The sequence below is a fragment of the Homalodisca vitripennis genome, chromosome 8 (genome assembly GCF_021130785.1).
Source record: "Homalodisca vitripennis isolate AUS2020 chromosome 8, UT_GWSS_2.1, whole genome shotgun sequence".
NCBI classification, from domain to species: Eukaryota; Metazoa; Arthropoda; class Insecta; order Hemiptera; family Cicadellidae; genus Homalodisca; species Homalodisca vitripennis.
In genome coordinates, this window is record NC_060214.1 from 33,827,340 (window position 1) to 33,843,633 (window position 16,294).

The 16,294-nt window shown below is 35.6% G+C and overlaps 1 protein-coding gene across 39 annotated transcripts in view; it reads right to left on the reverse strand.

Annotated features, from left to right (window-relative positions):
* LOC124367531 (myosin heavy chain, muscle) overlaps window positions 1–16,294 on the reverse strand; it is a 51,511-nt gene that overhangs the window by 11,632 nt on the left and 23,585 nt on the right. For 14 of the 39 annotated variants that reach the window (XM_046824456.1, XM_046824418.1, XM_046824431.1 and 11 more), the window contains exons 15-23: window positions 12,773–12,952; window positions 11,843–12,002; window positions 10,159–10,211; window positions 9,419–9,506; window positions 8,854–8,971; window positions 7,600–7,729; window positions 4,692–4,828; window positions 2,880–3,006; window positions 2,457–2,666 (exon numbers count right to left, since the gene is read on the reverse strand). In XM_046824456.1, coding sequence (XP_046680412.1) covers window positions 2,457–2,666; window positions 2,880–3,006; window positions 4,692–4,828; window positions 7,600–7,729; window positions 8,854–8,971; window positions 9,419–9,506; window positions 10,159–10,211; window positions 11,843–12,002; window positions 12,773–12,952 — 1,203 coding nt within the window. Of the gene's footprint in view, window positions 1–2,456; window positions 2,667–2,879; window positions 3,007–4,691; window positions 4,829–6,669; window positions 6,791–7,599; window positions 7,730–7,864; window positions 7,983–8,853; window positions 8,972–9,418; window positions 9,507–10,158; window positions 10,212–10,501; window positions 10,555–11,842; window positions 12,003–12,772; window positions 12,953–14,162; window positions 14,334–14,677; window positions 14,849–15,854; window positions 16,026–16,294 lie in introns of all 39 variants that reach the window. The other 25 variants (XM_046824448.1, XM_046824443.1, XM_046824438.1 and 22 more) reach the window with 9 other exon arrangements.

Consider the following 16,294-nt stretch of genomic DNA (forward strand, 5'->3'; position numbering starts at 1 on the left):
AATAAAACAGGAATTCCATCATTGAAATAATTGATTATTCTTTAATTGACCGCCCAGCTCCTTTACCTCTATACTTATATCTCATGGAATATTTCACGTTGCTTTCCTCAGTGTGGAAGCGGAATGATCATCTGTTAAGGATCATCTAAAAGCAGCTCGGTTAAATCACAGCCAGCCGTGTACGGACAGCCGAGAAGGTAGTTAATAAAAGACCACTCTAGAAAGTCAGACGAACGCCTTGGTCGCCAAGTGTTTTTAATTTTCGCATTTGTCAGAGGCCAGAAATATAACGGCATAAACCGCATGCTGAAGGGAGACCGGGCATCATCAATAACGGCGGGTGGGGGTGGAGGGCGCTAAATGTGGGGGACAGGTGTGCGCAAGGCCTGCCGCTATTTTGGCTGGGTAATGGAGGGCGAATGCAGGGTAATTAATTGGCGATGCCGATGATAACCTGGAGGCTGGGGATGCGTCATCAGACGCCAGGAATACGGCAAAAATGAGGTTATGTCCACCTCTTCTCTGAGCCAATAATATATTACTGTTAAAATCAAAATATACTGAAAAATGATTTATTCAAGCGTGAGGAGAGCATTACTGTATTAGTCTTCGTACTTATTCTGGAAGAATTTTTTATCATTAATGATATGATTGAAAATTCATTCAGTCCTGCCTACGAGACAAGCATTAATTTTTAGTTCGATTATTTCTGTTTATTTCACAGTTAAATGATCAAACTAAAACTAAAAATTGAAAAATATGTATTTTTGTGTATTGTTATCACTCTATTATTAATAGATGAACTAAAACGCCTAATAGATTGATACTTTGATGTAAGAGGTAAAAATACGATGGAAAAATATTACTCATGACATACCTACACGTTTTATTTGCAATATAATAAATACAAAAATACGAATTTAAATTTATTAATAATTTAGCAGTTCGCAAAAAAATGTGTTACCACAGTTTGTTTGCACTTTTAAGTTTTATTTTTATAGGGATTTAATAATTATGGAATGTTAAAATAAATGTAACTAACCAAAAAGTCTGTTCACTGATAAAGACATAAACAGATTAATAATAAGGATTACACGTGAAAATAAGATTTTTGCGTTATACCACCTGGAAGACCAACCTGAGGACAAAGAGTAAATAACTTTATCAGACTCAAAGTGGTTTAGAAATATGTCCTTTATTTTTTTCCATTGCAGCAAGTTTGCTTTACGTAATTATTCGTCAAGAAAATTAGTATGACGCATCTGCTAAAATAATGCACGAGAATTGCGGCGTAAGAGGCTCGCTCAGTGCCAGGTATGTTGATGGAGAGAGGAATATAGTGTGCGTACACCGGAGCAACCCTGGCCGGAAATAATACGTTTGGTGGCGCGAGGAATTACAAATTCCAGTGGGAATTGGCGCGCCAGAAATACGCCTGAGTTGACGTGTGACTCACGGGGCTGTGTAACTCTGGAGGCTCGGGTTACGTGCGGCACGTGCTCAGACAGATTGGTGGCCCGGTGGCACAGAAAACTACTCTCGTTAGATAGGCACAAGATTTGAACAAACGATTTCGTATTCGAATCAAAATGTTTAGAACAATATTTTTGTTCTGTTACGCTGTGCACTTACAGTATATAGTTATACAATTTGAAAACAATTCCAAATTTTGTATGTAAAATATATTTTTGTACTAGGTTTATTAACATTTTTTCTTATATGAACCTTATATGAACCAATATTTACTACCGTAGAAATAATTTTATAAAATCCTTACCCATAAAATTACGTACCATAAAAACTGAATATTATATATGTTTTTATGTTAAATTACTAGAATTATGAACGTTTTAATGATTTTTACATTAAAATCTCGTTAGTTTACTTTTACAATGGTGAATAAAGCTATAATAATTTATTGTAAGTTTAATTTATGACATTTGTCGTTACATTTTGATAGAATCGTTTCCCCCATTTACGTTACATACTAACCAGATAATATCGTAGCACTGTGGTTTGGAGTACAATCTGTTGAATAATAAATATTTAATGTGCTGGAAGTTGTAATTTACTTTCGTCTGGTTACTAATTTTCCAGGTTTCGTCAATTTCCGATAATTTTGGATCCTTACGTTTGAATTGAATTGGAGCGGACTATACTAACTGAATTAACTTTAAACTGTGTTAGGGTAATACAAACTTGCTGTAGCTGAGACACTGTTATGGGATCTAACATTTTTTGAGAAATGTTTCATAGATTTAAAATCACAGTATTTTTCAGTATTTGCTTTAAGGATTAATTTGACCTAATCAGTAACCTGAATTAGTCCAACAGTTTAAACTGTAGTTTAAATGCAGCAATAACAATTTACAATATACTAATAAATTCGGGTTAATATAGTATAATGTTAAAGGCGATGCAATTCAGAAATGAGTCAGTAAGAAGTAAGACAGTACCTGGAGTTGGCTCTCCAAGTCGGCCTTCTGGGCAGAGAGCTTGTTGGCACGCTCCTGAACTTGTCCAAGTTCTCCCTTCTCTCCCTCAAGACTCTTCAGAAGGTTGGTCTTCTCCTCCAAGAGCTTAGCGTTGAGGGCCTCGCATTCCTTGCGAACCTTAACCTCAGACTTGTAAGCCTCCTCGGCCTTAGCCACCTTCTCTTCTAGTTTCTGTAACAGATCGTCCTCGTGATCACCCATGGTCCGACCGGAGGCTCCCGCACGACAGACTTTCCGCCGTTTCGGAAAACGAGCGGGGCCAGTCCGTGGGCGGGAGGGAGGGAGGGGGGGACTTCATATTTAGACAGAATCGGTGATTTAGCCACTATGGGAGGGGGTGTCAACTGGACCCAGGGGGTGGAGGGGAGGACGGAAATAACCTACCCGCATCTCCTCTTCCACGTTGGTGACGTTGAGGAGGGGCTTGACCTTCTGCCACATCTTCCACCAGGGCCAGGTGCGCAGAGACAGGTACTTGCGCAAGTTGCGCTGTACGACCTGGAGGGCCAACCTGAGCACAAAGAGTAATAAGTTTACAAACGGGAACAAAGACAAAGAGGAAAAAGTTAAAAGTTGTAATCACCATGATTGAAATCTAATCCGATTTGTTTCAACTTGCTAAGATGTTATGATTGGGATTTTTAGTTTCGTTGATTGACATTAAAACATTTATTTTCTCACAACTAATGACGAATATTTCTGCAATTGTTTCAAATTCTTCTTTATTACAACTTTAAATTTGTCCTAAAAACACATATCGTCAAGGAAGTCGGTACCGTAAAGCCTCCATATTAACTTCGCAACCCTTGAGGGTTTCTGCAGAATTAGGGGTGAAGTATTAAAGAAACATTGCTTTATTTTCAGTAACTTTCCCAAGTAGTTAAGTTTTCCGTAAGATATTTTCTAAATTTAAAGTATTTAATGTACATCACTTATTTTGACCCAACACGTGATCTAACTGAAAACTTATTGAGTAAATTAAAATAGTTTTAACTGATCTAAAAGATAACATTGTGAGTAGTGGGTAGGTACTTAATGTCGACAGACAATAAATTTCTAAGTGTGACACCAACCATAATAATCTATGAGAAAAATATTTCCACGATTAAATTTGTTTCCACAATATATATTATTGACCAAGATCTAAAATAAGGCCGCGAACGAGTATAATATGTCTGGCTATCCTGTATCAAATCAATGCAGGTATGGGTGCCATTTGGCCTGAGCACAACTGTCGCAGTCTATTTGATGGAGTTGATAACTATCCCTATTAAAAGAAATGAATCGCCTCGGCAGTATTAATAGTATAGCGGAACGCAGGTATTTTTACTGTCGCGTATCCGTATACTCATCGGCTAATTCTGGCTTGGCCATAATAGGAGCGGCAATACATTTTTCTGACTGGAAAAATACCGGTGAAATTCTGTTCATTCCAGAACGAAACATAATAGCCTATGTATAACCACATATTCCGAAAAGTAACACGATATTTTTTTAAGTTTCTCACAAAATTAAAATTATTTAAAATGTTTAAAAAAATGATTTCAGACTTTTAACAAGGTTGCACAACAATGTAATTCAAAAGACATGTGGAATTTTTATGGTTGCTGAAAACAGTGACGACCGTCATAAGTACTTTCAATACCAAATGATTTAACTGAACAATTTTAAAGGTATAAAATATGCAATATTTTAAAAGTTGAAACGAACAAACCGTAATTTGATAATTAGTAACTGAAACGCTTGTTATATAAGAAATAAAAACTTCTGAAACGCAAGGAACATTAACAATAAATTAGGCAATATTCTGTGATACCTAAGGTATATGAACGTAATATATTTATCCTAGCATTATAAATACAAAAATTTGTTACTTTACGTTAACATGAAACATAATTTTAATCCCATCTTTACTCTCATCTTGGTATGTAAAATGTTGTCTGAAGTATGTTCAAAATGTTGAATTAACTAAAACTTTACCTGTTGAGTAAATATTTTACTTTTTCAAAGTTTTTTTAAGAAATTTCATTTATTTTAATATTTGTAGTCTACTGCTATGTATTCAATGTTTCTCATTATATATGATCTCTTCAATACCGTTATTGTTTGTAGATTATAATGTTCATAACTTTGAAACTAGAAGATTAAGACTGTTCTTACACGACTTAGGAAAGTAGCAGGTTTGTAACACTTTACCTCTGTTCCTGCAACTTCTTGAACTCCTTTCGGCTGAGGTAACCTCTGATGTAGGACTGCATCCATCCCATGATCTTGCCCAGACGGTCGTCTCGCAACTCTTCCATCTGACCCAGGACTCCGGCACGGAAGAACACCTACCCCAACCCACCAGAACAAGTTATGACAAGCAATACGGAGCCATCAAAACACATGACATCGAAAGCACTAGAAACATTTACGGTACACTATTAACAAAGAATTTACTGAGTGAATTTCACATTGAATTTTCTACACAAATTTCGTGTGACAACAAATAGTTTAAAGATGTCATGCAATTACACTGTGTTTAGTGACGGATAATGACACATAAAAACTACAAAAGTAGAGGTTCTAAAACATAGAGTTACTATGGAATAAAGAATTAACGTGGAAAGTTGTGATATAAATATAACATTAGTTTTGTATATCACTGCATTAGACCTCGTCTACGCGTAAATAATATGTCGTAGAATCACACTCCTTACGAGAATATTTAAATTTTGTAATGTCCACTCTTCAAACAAAGAGGTTATGTTGGAGGAATAATATTGCTGACTCATGCCTCAGAAGGTAGTCAAGTCACATAATAGTCAAGTCCAACTAACAGTAGTTGGAACAAAACTATTTTTTTTTGTGAAATGCACGATTTCGTATGAATGAGTTCTGGGTGTGCTTAGTGAGTCTCAAAATGGAATTTGTAGTAAAAATGAAACGTTTGAATAGAAAAGGAAAAGAGAAAGAAGCTTGATGAATTGAAGAATGAATAAGGATATTTTCCATGGCAATTCTTACTTTAGGATGGATAATTTAAGTTATACCCATCGCTTGAATAAAGTTCACAGCCGCAAAGAAAACGTACACCCAGAACATAATAATTCTTGTCCAGAAAAGAGTCTGGCCAGATTCGGACACGGCCGACTGATTTAGCGACGTTTAATTTACCTCGAATAATGAGGCTCGTGTCTGTGCGCCAAGACAGGCGCATTAGCCAGTTCCGTTTACGCAAGAAGCCTAATTTCACATGAGATATGGAGCCGGGCTGAGAGTAGCCTCGGCTTAACGTGTTTACATTAAGTGACACGGAGGGATGGCTACATCAACCAACTGGACCAACGCTGAAAGTAACACGATCTTGCTGGCTGGCACTCAACTGTGTAACATAACCGATTACATCTTAAAGCAAGTACTGTAGTTTACAGTTCCAAGTGCATAATACCCTCTTCATCTCGAATTGTGGAGCTATTAAATATAAAATGTAATTACCAACATTATCTCTAAGGATTCATGCATACCATTGGGGTCACAAGCGTGTCATTCGTGCAGACTCTGAAAAAAGTAACACAGAAAATTTCGTAACGGAGACTGATGTGGAATCAGGATAGTTGGAGGAGTTGAAGAAAAGTAAAGGATACAAGAAATTGGCATTATTCATTCGATATTGCAAGTCATATTCGTTAATTGTGAGCACTCCAAGTTGTTGTTAATATTGAGCAGAAACATTACCTCAGAAAAAATATGGTAATACTTCATAAGAATATATTTAAAATTTACATTTTATTGGACAACTATCAATAAATAAATATTGATGGAATAAAATAGCAAAAATGAAACCAACTTCACTGAAATATAGTATATTATTTTCTTGGTTTGAACACAAAGAGAGCTATTTATCGAAATTCACTTACATTTTCGTTTAGTTGAAGACTATATAAGGTCGAAATAGTGAGAACTTTGGATATGATTATAAAGTAAAAACGTAATTTTACTTCGATAATATGAAAACCATAATAATTTGTTAGGATAAAGAAATGATAGATTTTGCATTAGATAATCCAACAACAGAAAGATGATAAATTAGTTTTCTTCCAACAGTATTTTTTATGGTAAGGGTTATTTCAAGAAGTAATTGAATGAAGCAGTGGCAGTGGTGGAGAAGGAAGCGAGGCCGAAGACCTACCTTAGTGTGTCCCATGCGGTATTGTTCGGGGTCCAAAGAGGGAATAGATTCTAGGATGGCTTTGGCCGCCTGTTCAGGAGACATTGTCGGCGTGACTCCCTTGGCGTTCAAGATTTTGTATCTGAGAAGGATGGGAGAGGTAAAAACAGTCATGGGTAACACAAACCATCACACACCATTGCTGACTTAAGTTGATACACAGTCAGTAACGCACTTACTACATGTCTAGAAATTTACACAAACCCGAATCTAATTCTGCGATACAATAAATTGTCTACACATGCTAACTCTAAAAAACTACGTGTACAAAGTCTACGCCACAATCTGCAAACTACACAATCAATACTCCAACCTGTCTACATTTACCTAAACACATAAGTTACGGTACAAGGATGGGCAGCGGCTCTTTGCTACGAAGAGGGAACAACGAGAATTAGTTACTGACATCTCGTGACACATATAAACCACGAGTATAACCTCAAGCACTGCGGAAAACAACTCATCTTTAAAGGTAACGATATAATAGTTGAGTAGTCTAACTGTAGTCTCTTTAATCCAAATATTACAATGTTTTCAATATTTGTATTTGCAAGACATGGAATGTGAAGTTCAAAATCCAACAAAGTAAAATGTCTGAAACTTTTTCTAAATAATTCAAAGTAAAGCCCCTCAAAATATCAACTTACTTGTAAATTTTGAGTTTTAAAAATGCTAAATTTACATTTGTATATAGTTTTTCTTTAATGTTAGCTTCATTTCTATTAGTTCCTAGCGAAATATAGCCTTAAGGCAAATCAGGATGCGATCTTATGTTTCATGGGATATTGATAGCATATTTAAAGTTCTCGTGTTGAGGTTGTGGATGTAAATGAATATTTTAATTATTTAAAATTGTTTTCCGCAGTGACTTGACCGAGAGAGAACACATGCCTTGGTGTGTCCCAGACGATAGCTCTCAGCATTGAGTTTAACTTCGTCCAAAACAGCCTCGCACACTTTCTTGTCGTCGCCCTCATTTGCGATCACCTTGTTGACAACGGCGGGGCAGAGGATCTTGTACCTATCGTGCAATGTCAAAATATCAACCCAGGCAACTACAATACAGGGGCTTATCAGCGAGATGTCTCAACAGGCTGATAAAGCTGGCAAGGGCAACTGTCAAACGGGGTCAAACGGTACCGATCCTTGGACATGCCTTGGTGTGGCCGATTCGGTAGCTCTCGGGGTCCAGTTTGATCTCCTCCAGACACTTAGAGGCAGCGATCTTGGGGTCGGCCTCAGCAGCCATGGTGGCGGGGGCTAGGATCATGTATCTATCCGATAACACAGACTACTTAGTCCCTTAGTAAGGCTCAATTTCTGTCATGCAGCCTTGATGTAAATTTGTTGCTAGGCTCAATTTCTGTCATGCAGCCTTGCTGTAAATTTGTTGCCAGGCTCAATTTTAATCATGTAGCCTTGCTTTATTTTTTTTCAAACAATCTTGTCATGCAACGTTGCTTTAAGTTTTTAGGAGGTTTTGAAGTCATATTTGTGGCGTAATAATAATCTTAAAATGTTTAATTGCAATCATAAAGTCTTTTGGTGTGTGTTACTGTATAAGTTTTTTTAGTAGAGGATTCATAAACATAAACACAGAATATAAATTTTAAATAAATAAGTTGTGTAATACTGTTTCAGTAAGATGTTATGAATTCTTAAGAAAGAATAATACTTTGAAAACATAATGTGAATATAATTAATGTCATGCTAAATTATTTTGTAGTTATAATTCATTTTTTAACCCAGGTCTTGCCAAGTAAACTTTCTTTAAATCCTATGAGCTGTGTTTAAATAACATTTGTGGCTTAATAATTTTAAATTTTTATTTCAATCATAGAGCTTTTTTGTGTATGCAGTAGAAACGTTCATAAACATAAATAAAGCATTCAAATTTAAACAAATTAATTGTGTAATGCTGATGTAACGCGTTGTTACTTTAACTTAAACGAACTTGTAATAAAATACAAGTAAGTAAGTTATTGAAGATTTTAAAACAAATAAATAAATAAAATTTTTTCAAATATGAAGTTTTATCACTGAAGAAAGCTATGTAATTTTATATGACTTATGAAAAACTATAAATTATTTGAGAAGATATTATTTAAAGACCAGTAAAAATGAACATGTAGATTATGAACTTACCGCTGCTTGAAGTCAGGGTATACCATTCTGTTGGGGAAGCCCTTACGACAGATACGGATACCTTCAAGTACACCGTTACAAGTGAGCTGATGCATTACCAGATGGGAGTCGATTACACCTGGACAAAGAGATACGAGACTCAGAGAAATAGGATGTGTCAACGATGTAAGATAGTGTTCATTGAAAACAGAATGTGACATTTTAGGACGAAAGTGTAACAAAATCGAGCCTTACATATCAAATGTAGCATTTTTCTCTTTTTGAAATTATATTTTGGCACATTTAAACATAATGTACTCTCTGGTAACACAGGAAAATTAACCACCAGATTAGTGTATCTTCTGAAAATCTATCTATGACATGGTGTCCTTAATACATTCGTAAGTAGATTCAACTGGAAGTTTGATTGAACAAATGATTTGTCTTCAAGTGTGATAATCTCGTATACCGTTTAGAGTTGAAGTGATTTGATATTAATGTGTTATTCTTATAGGAATACAGAACAAAAGTTTTGGCTCGATAGTGTAATTAATTGGTTTATCACTTTATAAGTTCATATACTAACCAGGCTGCTTCAATTCGTTGGGGATGATACAACGGACGAAGTGAGGCTGGGTGCTCCTCAGGGTGGTCATCAGGTTGTTCAGCTGTTCCTGTAGGGGTGAATAAAAACTTGAGTCAGAAGAGTTCTACCAGGAGTTCACAAGCTCTTCAAAACTTGTGAGATTTGAATCGAGCAGAGGGCAGGCATTACATTGGCTATTTTGAAATGGCAAGAAACAGACTTCAATTCTGACTTTTCGGAATGAAAAGTAAATGGTTTCATTTATTTCAAAGGCAACTTTTCGGTTGAGCATGCAGAAACTAGTTGATGAGGAAATTCAAGGAAGGATTCACTCTCACACAACTCTACCTGGGCCACCGTTGTGTCTGCACAGTTCGGTGGTGGGGAGGATTACACGCAGGGTAGGGGTGGTACTGGACACTCCGAAAATATAAAAAACTTTATCTACATTAGTTCAAAAATATTTACAACTTCTTGAAAAAAAACTTTCCAAGTACCATTTTTCAAGGAATCCAAGCTCAGGCCAAAGTGTTTCCGTTTCATACGGTTCAACACGTCCTCTTCCTGCAAGCGTCCTCACCGGCTGTGTTGGAATGTTGTGATAACCATGTGTATTGTAATGGATTGAGAGTGATTTGTTCAGTGTAGTGCAAGAGTGTTTGAACTGTCATGTTGTGTGCGCCACCGTGAGGACACTTGAGGAAGAAGTGGGATCAAACAGAAACGTCGAGGGAAGATACCTTGTAAGATGAAGATACGGTAGCAAAACCACCACCCTTCTTGCCTCTGCCACCTGGGTTTAACAGAAAAATTGCTAAACTTCCTTTTCTTGCTAAAAGTGTCAACCTTTCGCTCTCCCAATCACACGTACAGTGGAGTTCTGAACCACCATTGGCAACACTGTCACTGTTTTATAAAACCCTTTGAAATATATTCCGGTGGGTACAAGTTTAAACTGAAAAACATTGCCATTGATGCAATCACAAGGAACTTAGATAGAAAAACAGATATGGTGTTGTCCATTGGTGGTTCATGTATGAGGAAGTTGGAGAGTTAGGATAGTAGATCACACTGAGTATTTACCCTGTATAGCATGGAGACGGTTAAGAATCCAGAACCCTTGGCTCGCTTTCCACCTAAGGAAAGAGAAAGTGCATCGTTTTAAATGTCGTTCCGTGTCTCGAAATGGAGTTGACGTTACGACAGAAGCGACAACGATTATGCAAAGCAACATTTCGGCCAGGGGTTAGAGTGGAATCGCATTTTTAACTGTTAAGAACTTCCACTAGTTAAGCTTGGGCCGTGTTAATAAACAGGCTTACAAATACCCGAATAGATTAACCGATACTGACATAGATTCAAATGTTAACTAGAATACAATTATTCACGAACAACACGATAATGAAAAACGCACGACTGTTAAAACTATTACGTGAGTGAAATAAATAATACTAAACATATAAGTTAGTGACATGTTATAACTGCTATGCAAGAAGTAACTAGGTATGACACAGTAGCTATATGATTCTTCAGAGTAAAATAATAACTGGTTTGACACAAAATATTAGGTATGTTAACCAAGCGCATTAGTTTTCTTTCTTACTCACGTTGAGGCATCTTTTCAAAGGCTTACCAAACACTGTAGTTACAAAGTGACAGAACAATGAAGAAATATTCAGGAAAAGGAAAGGAATCATACACTCACAGCAATCAAATGACAATATTGCGTAATACTATAGTAAAAACTACGTAACATTTAACAAAACTAATGCTAAAAGGTATTTATGTCACTGGAGATCACATAAATAGTGATACAATTAGTAACACTCTATTCTAATATTACAAATTTTATTGAACACTTATTACAGTGTAATATGTACATTAACCACATTGTTATTTTTGGTAAACCCCAACATAAAAATAAACAAAATAAACAAAAACATTTCTTAGCCTTAACGAACAAAGATTTGAAAAGAACAAATAAAGTTTTTGAAAATACAATGTAAAAAACATAATCGTAAAAGAAATTTATCTCATTGGAGATCACATGAACAGTTATAAAATTAGTAACATTCTATTCTAAAATAACAGATTTTATTGAACACTTAAAACAGTGTAGTAATATGTACAATAACCACATTGTTATTTTTGGTCAACCCCAACATAAAAGTAAACAAAATTAACAAAAAAACAAAACATGTAAACACTTTCTGAGTCTTAACCTAGAATGAGTTAAAAGAACAAATACAATTTTTGAAAATATAAGTAAACCGTACTGACAAGATAAATTTAAAAAGAAATGAAGTGTTGAAAATAATTTAAATTAAGACAAATTTGATTTATTTTTTAACGTCAACAGAGATGAAGAAACACTTCAGGGATAATGTTTCTTTACAAAAATTTGTATAGTTATGGTCTACTTACCCTTGCCGCCACCACCAGCGTCAGCACCACCAGACTGTCCAGGATGATCCGCGAAGATCTCGACCAACAACTTGTTGTTACCCTTCTTGAACTGGTCGACTACAGTGTCGTTCAGGGGGTCCTTGTTCTTCTCAAGCCATCCAGTGATGTTGTAGGAGACCTGGGGATATCGACGTTATCAGTTTCTGACGCTCTCTCACTACTTTTATGTACAGGATAAATAGGAAATTTCAGAGGGAATACTCAAAATCATCACGAGTTACTCAGAACATTTCATAATTTTCGTTTTTTACAAAACAGTTGTATTTCCTTAAAAATACTATGTTCAAAATGGAAAAAGACTCACTGTAGCGGATCTATTCCGACTTCTTTTTACATATCTCGACTTAGTGCTTGGAATTGAAATCTTTGTAAAAGAGCCTTTTCAAAGAAATAATTACGTTTCCCAAGTAGCTGAATATTTTAGATCAACCCTTTATCAGAGATTCAGATTACAAGTAACTTTTAACAAATGCTTTTTAGTAAAAATTTGGAATAGCTAGGAAGAAGAATTCAACAATAATAACTGAGGGATGTATGAAGAAAATGCATGGTAGTGCTGAATTTGAATTATTCTACGTCAGATATGAAGTAAGTTTGTCATATGGAAGTCTGAGGTTAACAAATTTCAAAAATTCTGTGATTACGTACAATTACGATATTATGAACAAATATGTTTGAACCACTTATTTAAAATTTAGAAATCAGAATTTTATCAATAAATTGCATTCAAAGTTTACTAAAATTGCCCTTCTATGATTTTGTCACTGCTTATTGAACATTGTGTGCTGTAGTTTAGAAAATGATTACGAATTCAAACAAAGAAGTTAGGTACGTTGCTTACTCCAGTTATTAAAACGTACGTAAATGTACGCTCTCCATAGTACTTACAACGCCAGCGTAGTGACCGATGGCGAAGTGAGCAGCCTGGCAACCAGGCTTTGGTGGCTTAGGCTTCTGGAAGTTGGGAGATTTGCCCAAGTGGTTGTTCATCAACTTCTCCTCAAAGGTCTTATCAGTAGCTTTGGGGAACATAGACTCTTCCTCAAGGATGGACAAGATACCCATAGGCTGGAAGAGATGGAGCAAGAGAGATCAGACGAGTGCAGGAAAACGATGCGAATCTAACAACTAAGCTGAGAAAAATGTACTTTAATTTATAAAACTGCTTCCTTTCAAGCGTTTGAGAAGAATTAAAATTCTTTTTGACATATGAAATTTTCAGAAAGGAGCTACAGAATATTTTAATACTGAGTAGAACTGCTAAAAACGCTTATTCAATACTAAAAATGAATAAATTAAGTATCTTAATGCTCATTAAAAGATCAGTAAAATTTGCAAGAATCATTACTTTTTACATTTCTAATATTTACAGAGTTAATAAATCCCACATTGACGTAATTATCGACTGGAAAATGACAAGAACATTACAATCACAACTGTTACAATAACTGCTACTTGAAGGTTATAAGATTAAACTTGCTAATATCTCAAAGGATAAGTCAATATATCATATTGGGATTCTATTACAATAACAACTCTAATGTACTCTACATCAACATTTGGTATTATTACACCGACATCATCTACTGTATTTGTAATCAAATCTAAGGCTATGGAGTATAAAGAAGCATATGCTACAATACCTGGTTGACGAGAGCTTTGAGGAAAGCTTGCGACAGAGGCGCACTCCACACTCAAACACACAGAAAGAGAGAAGAAGAAGAAGGAAAGTATGAGGTAGGGCAAGGAAAGGATGGTACTCTACAGAGTACAAAATACATTTGGTCCTTAGTCTAATTATTCGATGAGCAACTATAATAGATTTTTTACTTATTGGACATTCTTCATAATTTGATTGGGAAAAGCAATAAACGTTCCAGGAAAATAGCTGCACACATATATGATTATATAAATTTTGAAAGTTTTCTAAAATCTTATAAATATGAGTATTTTGACTGAAGTAGGATAAAACTACAGAATTGAAAGTAATAGAATTTTAACGGTAGGTTTAACAGCTAAAACTCAGACCATCTTAGTTGCTTATTAAAGCAGCTCAATAAATTAGGCTAACGTATTACCAACAGCCATTAATTAATACGCCAATGTCTACGCAAACCTTAAACAGCTTTTGGCGAAATTTTATATTCTTAAGATACAAGCGGATAAATACAAAAACTACAGAATCGTGCACAAATCTACGCTTTGCTCTCTCAACGGTGAATACGCAGTTTATTAATTTTCTTGAGGCGTTATCTTTTAAGCTCCAAGAATCTGTTACCTTTTCGATAAGGTTTATGCAGGCCTGAAGGTCCATACCAAAATCTATAAACTCCCACTTAATTCCTTCTCGTTCGTATTCTTCTTGCTCGAGGACAAACATATGGTGGTTGAAGAATTGTTGCAGCTTTTCATTGGTAAAATTGATGCAGAGTTGCTCGAACCCATTAAACTAAAAAAGGGTATTCTTTCAAAATGGGATTTTCAGGAGTCTTGCAAGGGTGGGTGAAGAGATGAAGATCACACTGAGTTAGAACACCGGCGAGCTCACGTAAAGCGTCTAGAAGGGTGAGAATCAATTTTGACATGAATACAATGGCACAACTATTTTCAGGCAACATCGAACTGTGGTCTAAGATTCTATAAGTTTGCACTAATCGGAATTAGAGTTTTTGGGGTTCATTGTGTAATTCTACTACTGTACACAGCCTATCACTAAACATTTAAACACATATCTCGACTACAGTGGAATGGGGTTTGACACAGATGGGTTGTAGTACCCAACACTTACTCTACCTTCTCTATCAACTCTATTGTTGCCTGCAGATCCATGCCAAAATCTATGAAAGTCCAATTAATGCCCTCTCGTTTGTATTCTTCTTGCTCAAGAATGAACATGTGGTGATTGAAGAATTGTTGGAGCTTCTCGTTGGTGAAATTGATGCACAATTGCTCGAAACCATTAAACTGAACATGGGTTTATAAAAAATGAGAATTTATGATCTTCTATGATATAATGATGAAATGATTAAAACAAGTTAGAGTGTCGGAGAGTTAACGTAAAGCTTTGTACAATTGCGTGAACCCATTAAAGTGAACACTACAAGTGTGTTTTCTGAAGACTCTAAAAGTGAGCTTAGAGATGAAAGTTTATGATTATGAGATGATTAGAACTTTGATGACATCGTAAAGCTATGTACATTTGCTCAAACAAGAAAAAAAAATCTCGGTATTTCTTAATATTAATTTTCAGAATTTACATGATTGGGCTGTGCAAACAAAATATGACGAGATGATCATGAGTTAAGAATGAATAAGCTCTACAAAGCAATATACATTGCTCTAACTCGTTGAAATGATCCAATATTAAGAAATGAATGGTGAGCTATGAGATGAATATGATGTGATATCGATGAGTCTATACGTAAATGGACTAGCGTAAAGCTATATACATTGTTGGATTTCTTGCATAAAGCTATATACAATCCCTCAAATCCTTTGGGCTTCAAAGAAGGCATGATGAAATAATATTACAACGTCTGTATTTGTGCAATGAAGATAAATATGAAAGTAATGGATAAAAAGTCAAATCGTTTACCAACATCTATGCGCAGCTGATCTCCTAAACTCAAACGGCATTAATTCTTCATTAGGGCTGTATATATCATCACGAAGAAAAGTCGAAGATAGGCTAGAGCGTCGAAGGGTCTTTGTAAAGGGCTAAGAAGAAGATAAGTATAAATTTTTACACGAATACAGTAGCACAACTACGTTCAGGCAACATCGATCTGTAGTCTACACATCTAAAATTGCTATACTAAATAGCATTCGAACGTTTTCTGCACCTTATACTTCTACAGTACTGTACAACCCAGTACAGTAGAATGTAGCTAAACAGTTTGACACAAATTTTGACTAAAGTGGACTGGGGGTTTCGACACAGATGGGCTGTTCCACCCAACATTTACTCTACCTTTTCAATCAATTCAATTGTTGCCTGAAGATCCATGCCAAAATCGATGAAGGTCCAATTAATACCCTCTCGTTTGTACTCCTCTTGCTCCAGAATAAACATGTGATGGTTGAAGAACTGTTGGAGCTTCTCGTTGGTGAAATTGATGCACAATTGCTCGAAACCATTGTACTAAGAGTAAAAGGATTTAAATGAACACACAGCAAGCAAAGAACATCACAATTTTTGACTGGATCGGAATTTGAGTCTCAGTGTTACCCTTGCCAAATCTTAGGTATCACAATGACTTTGAAAGCACGCTATGTGCATTTATAAAACAAATTATTACTATCTAAATTTTGTACTGTAAGAAACTTTTGAATCTTCTCTCCGTTCAGTACAAAATCCATAATTCAAAACGTGATTATTAGCCCATGCTGTGCTTCTTTACCAAAGAAGTT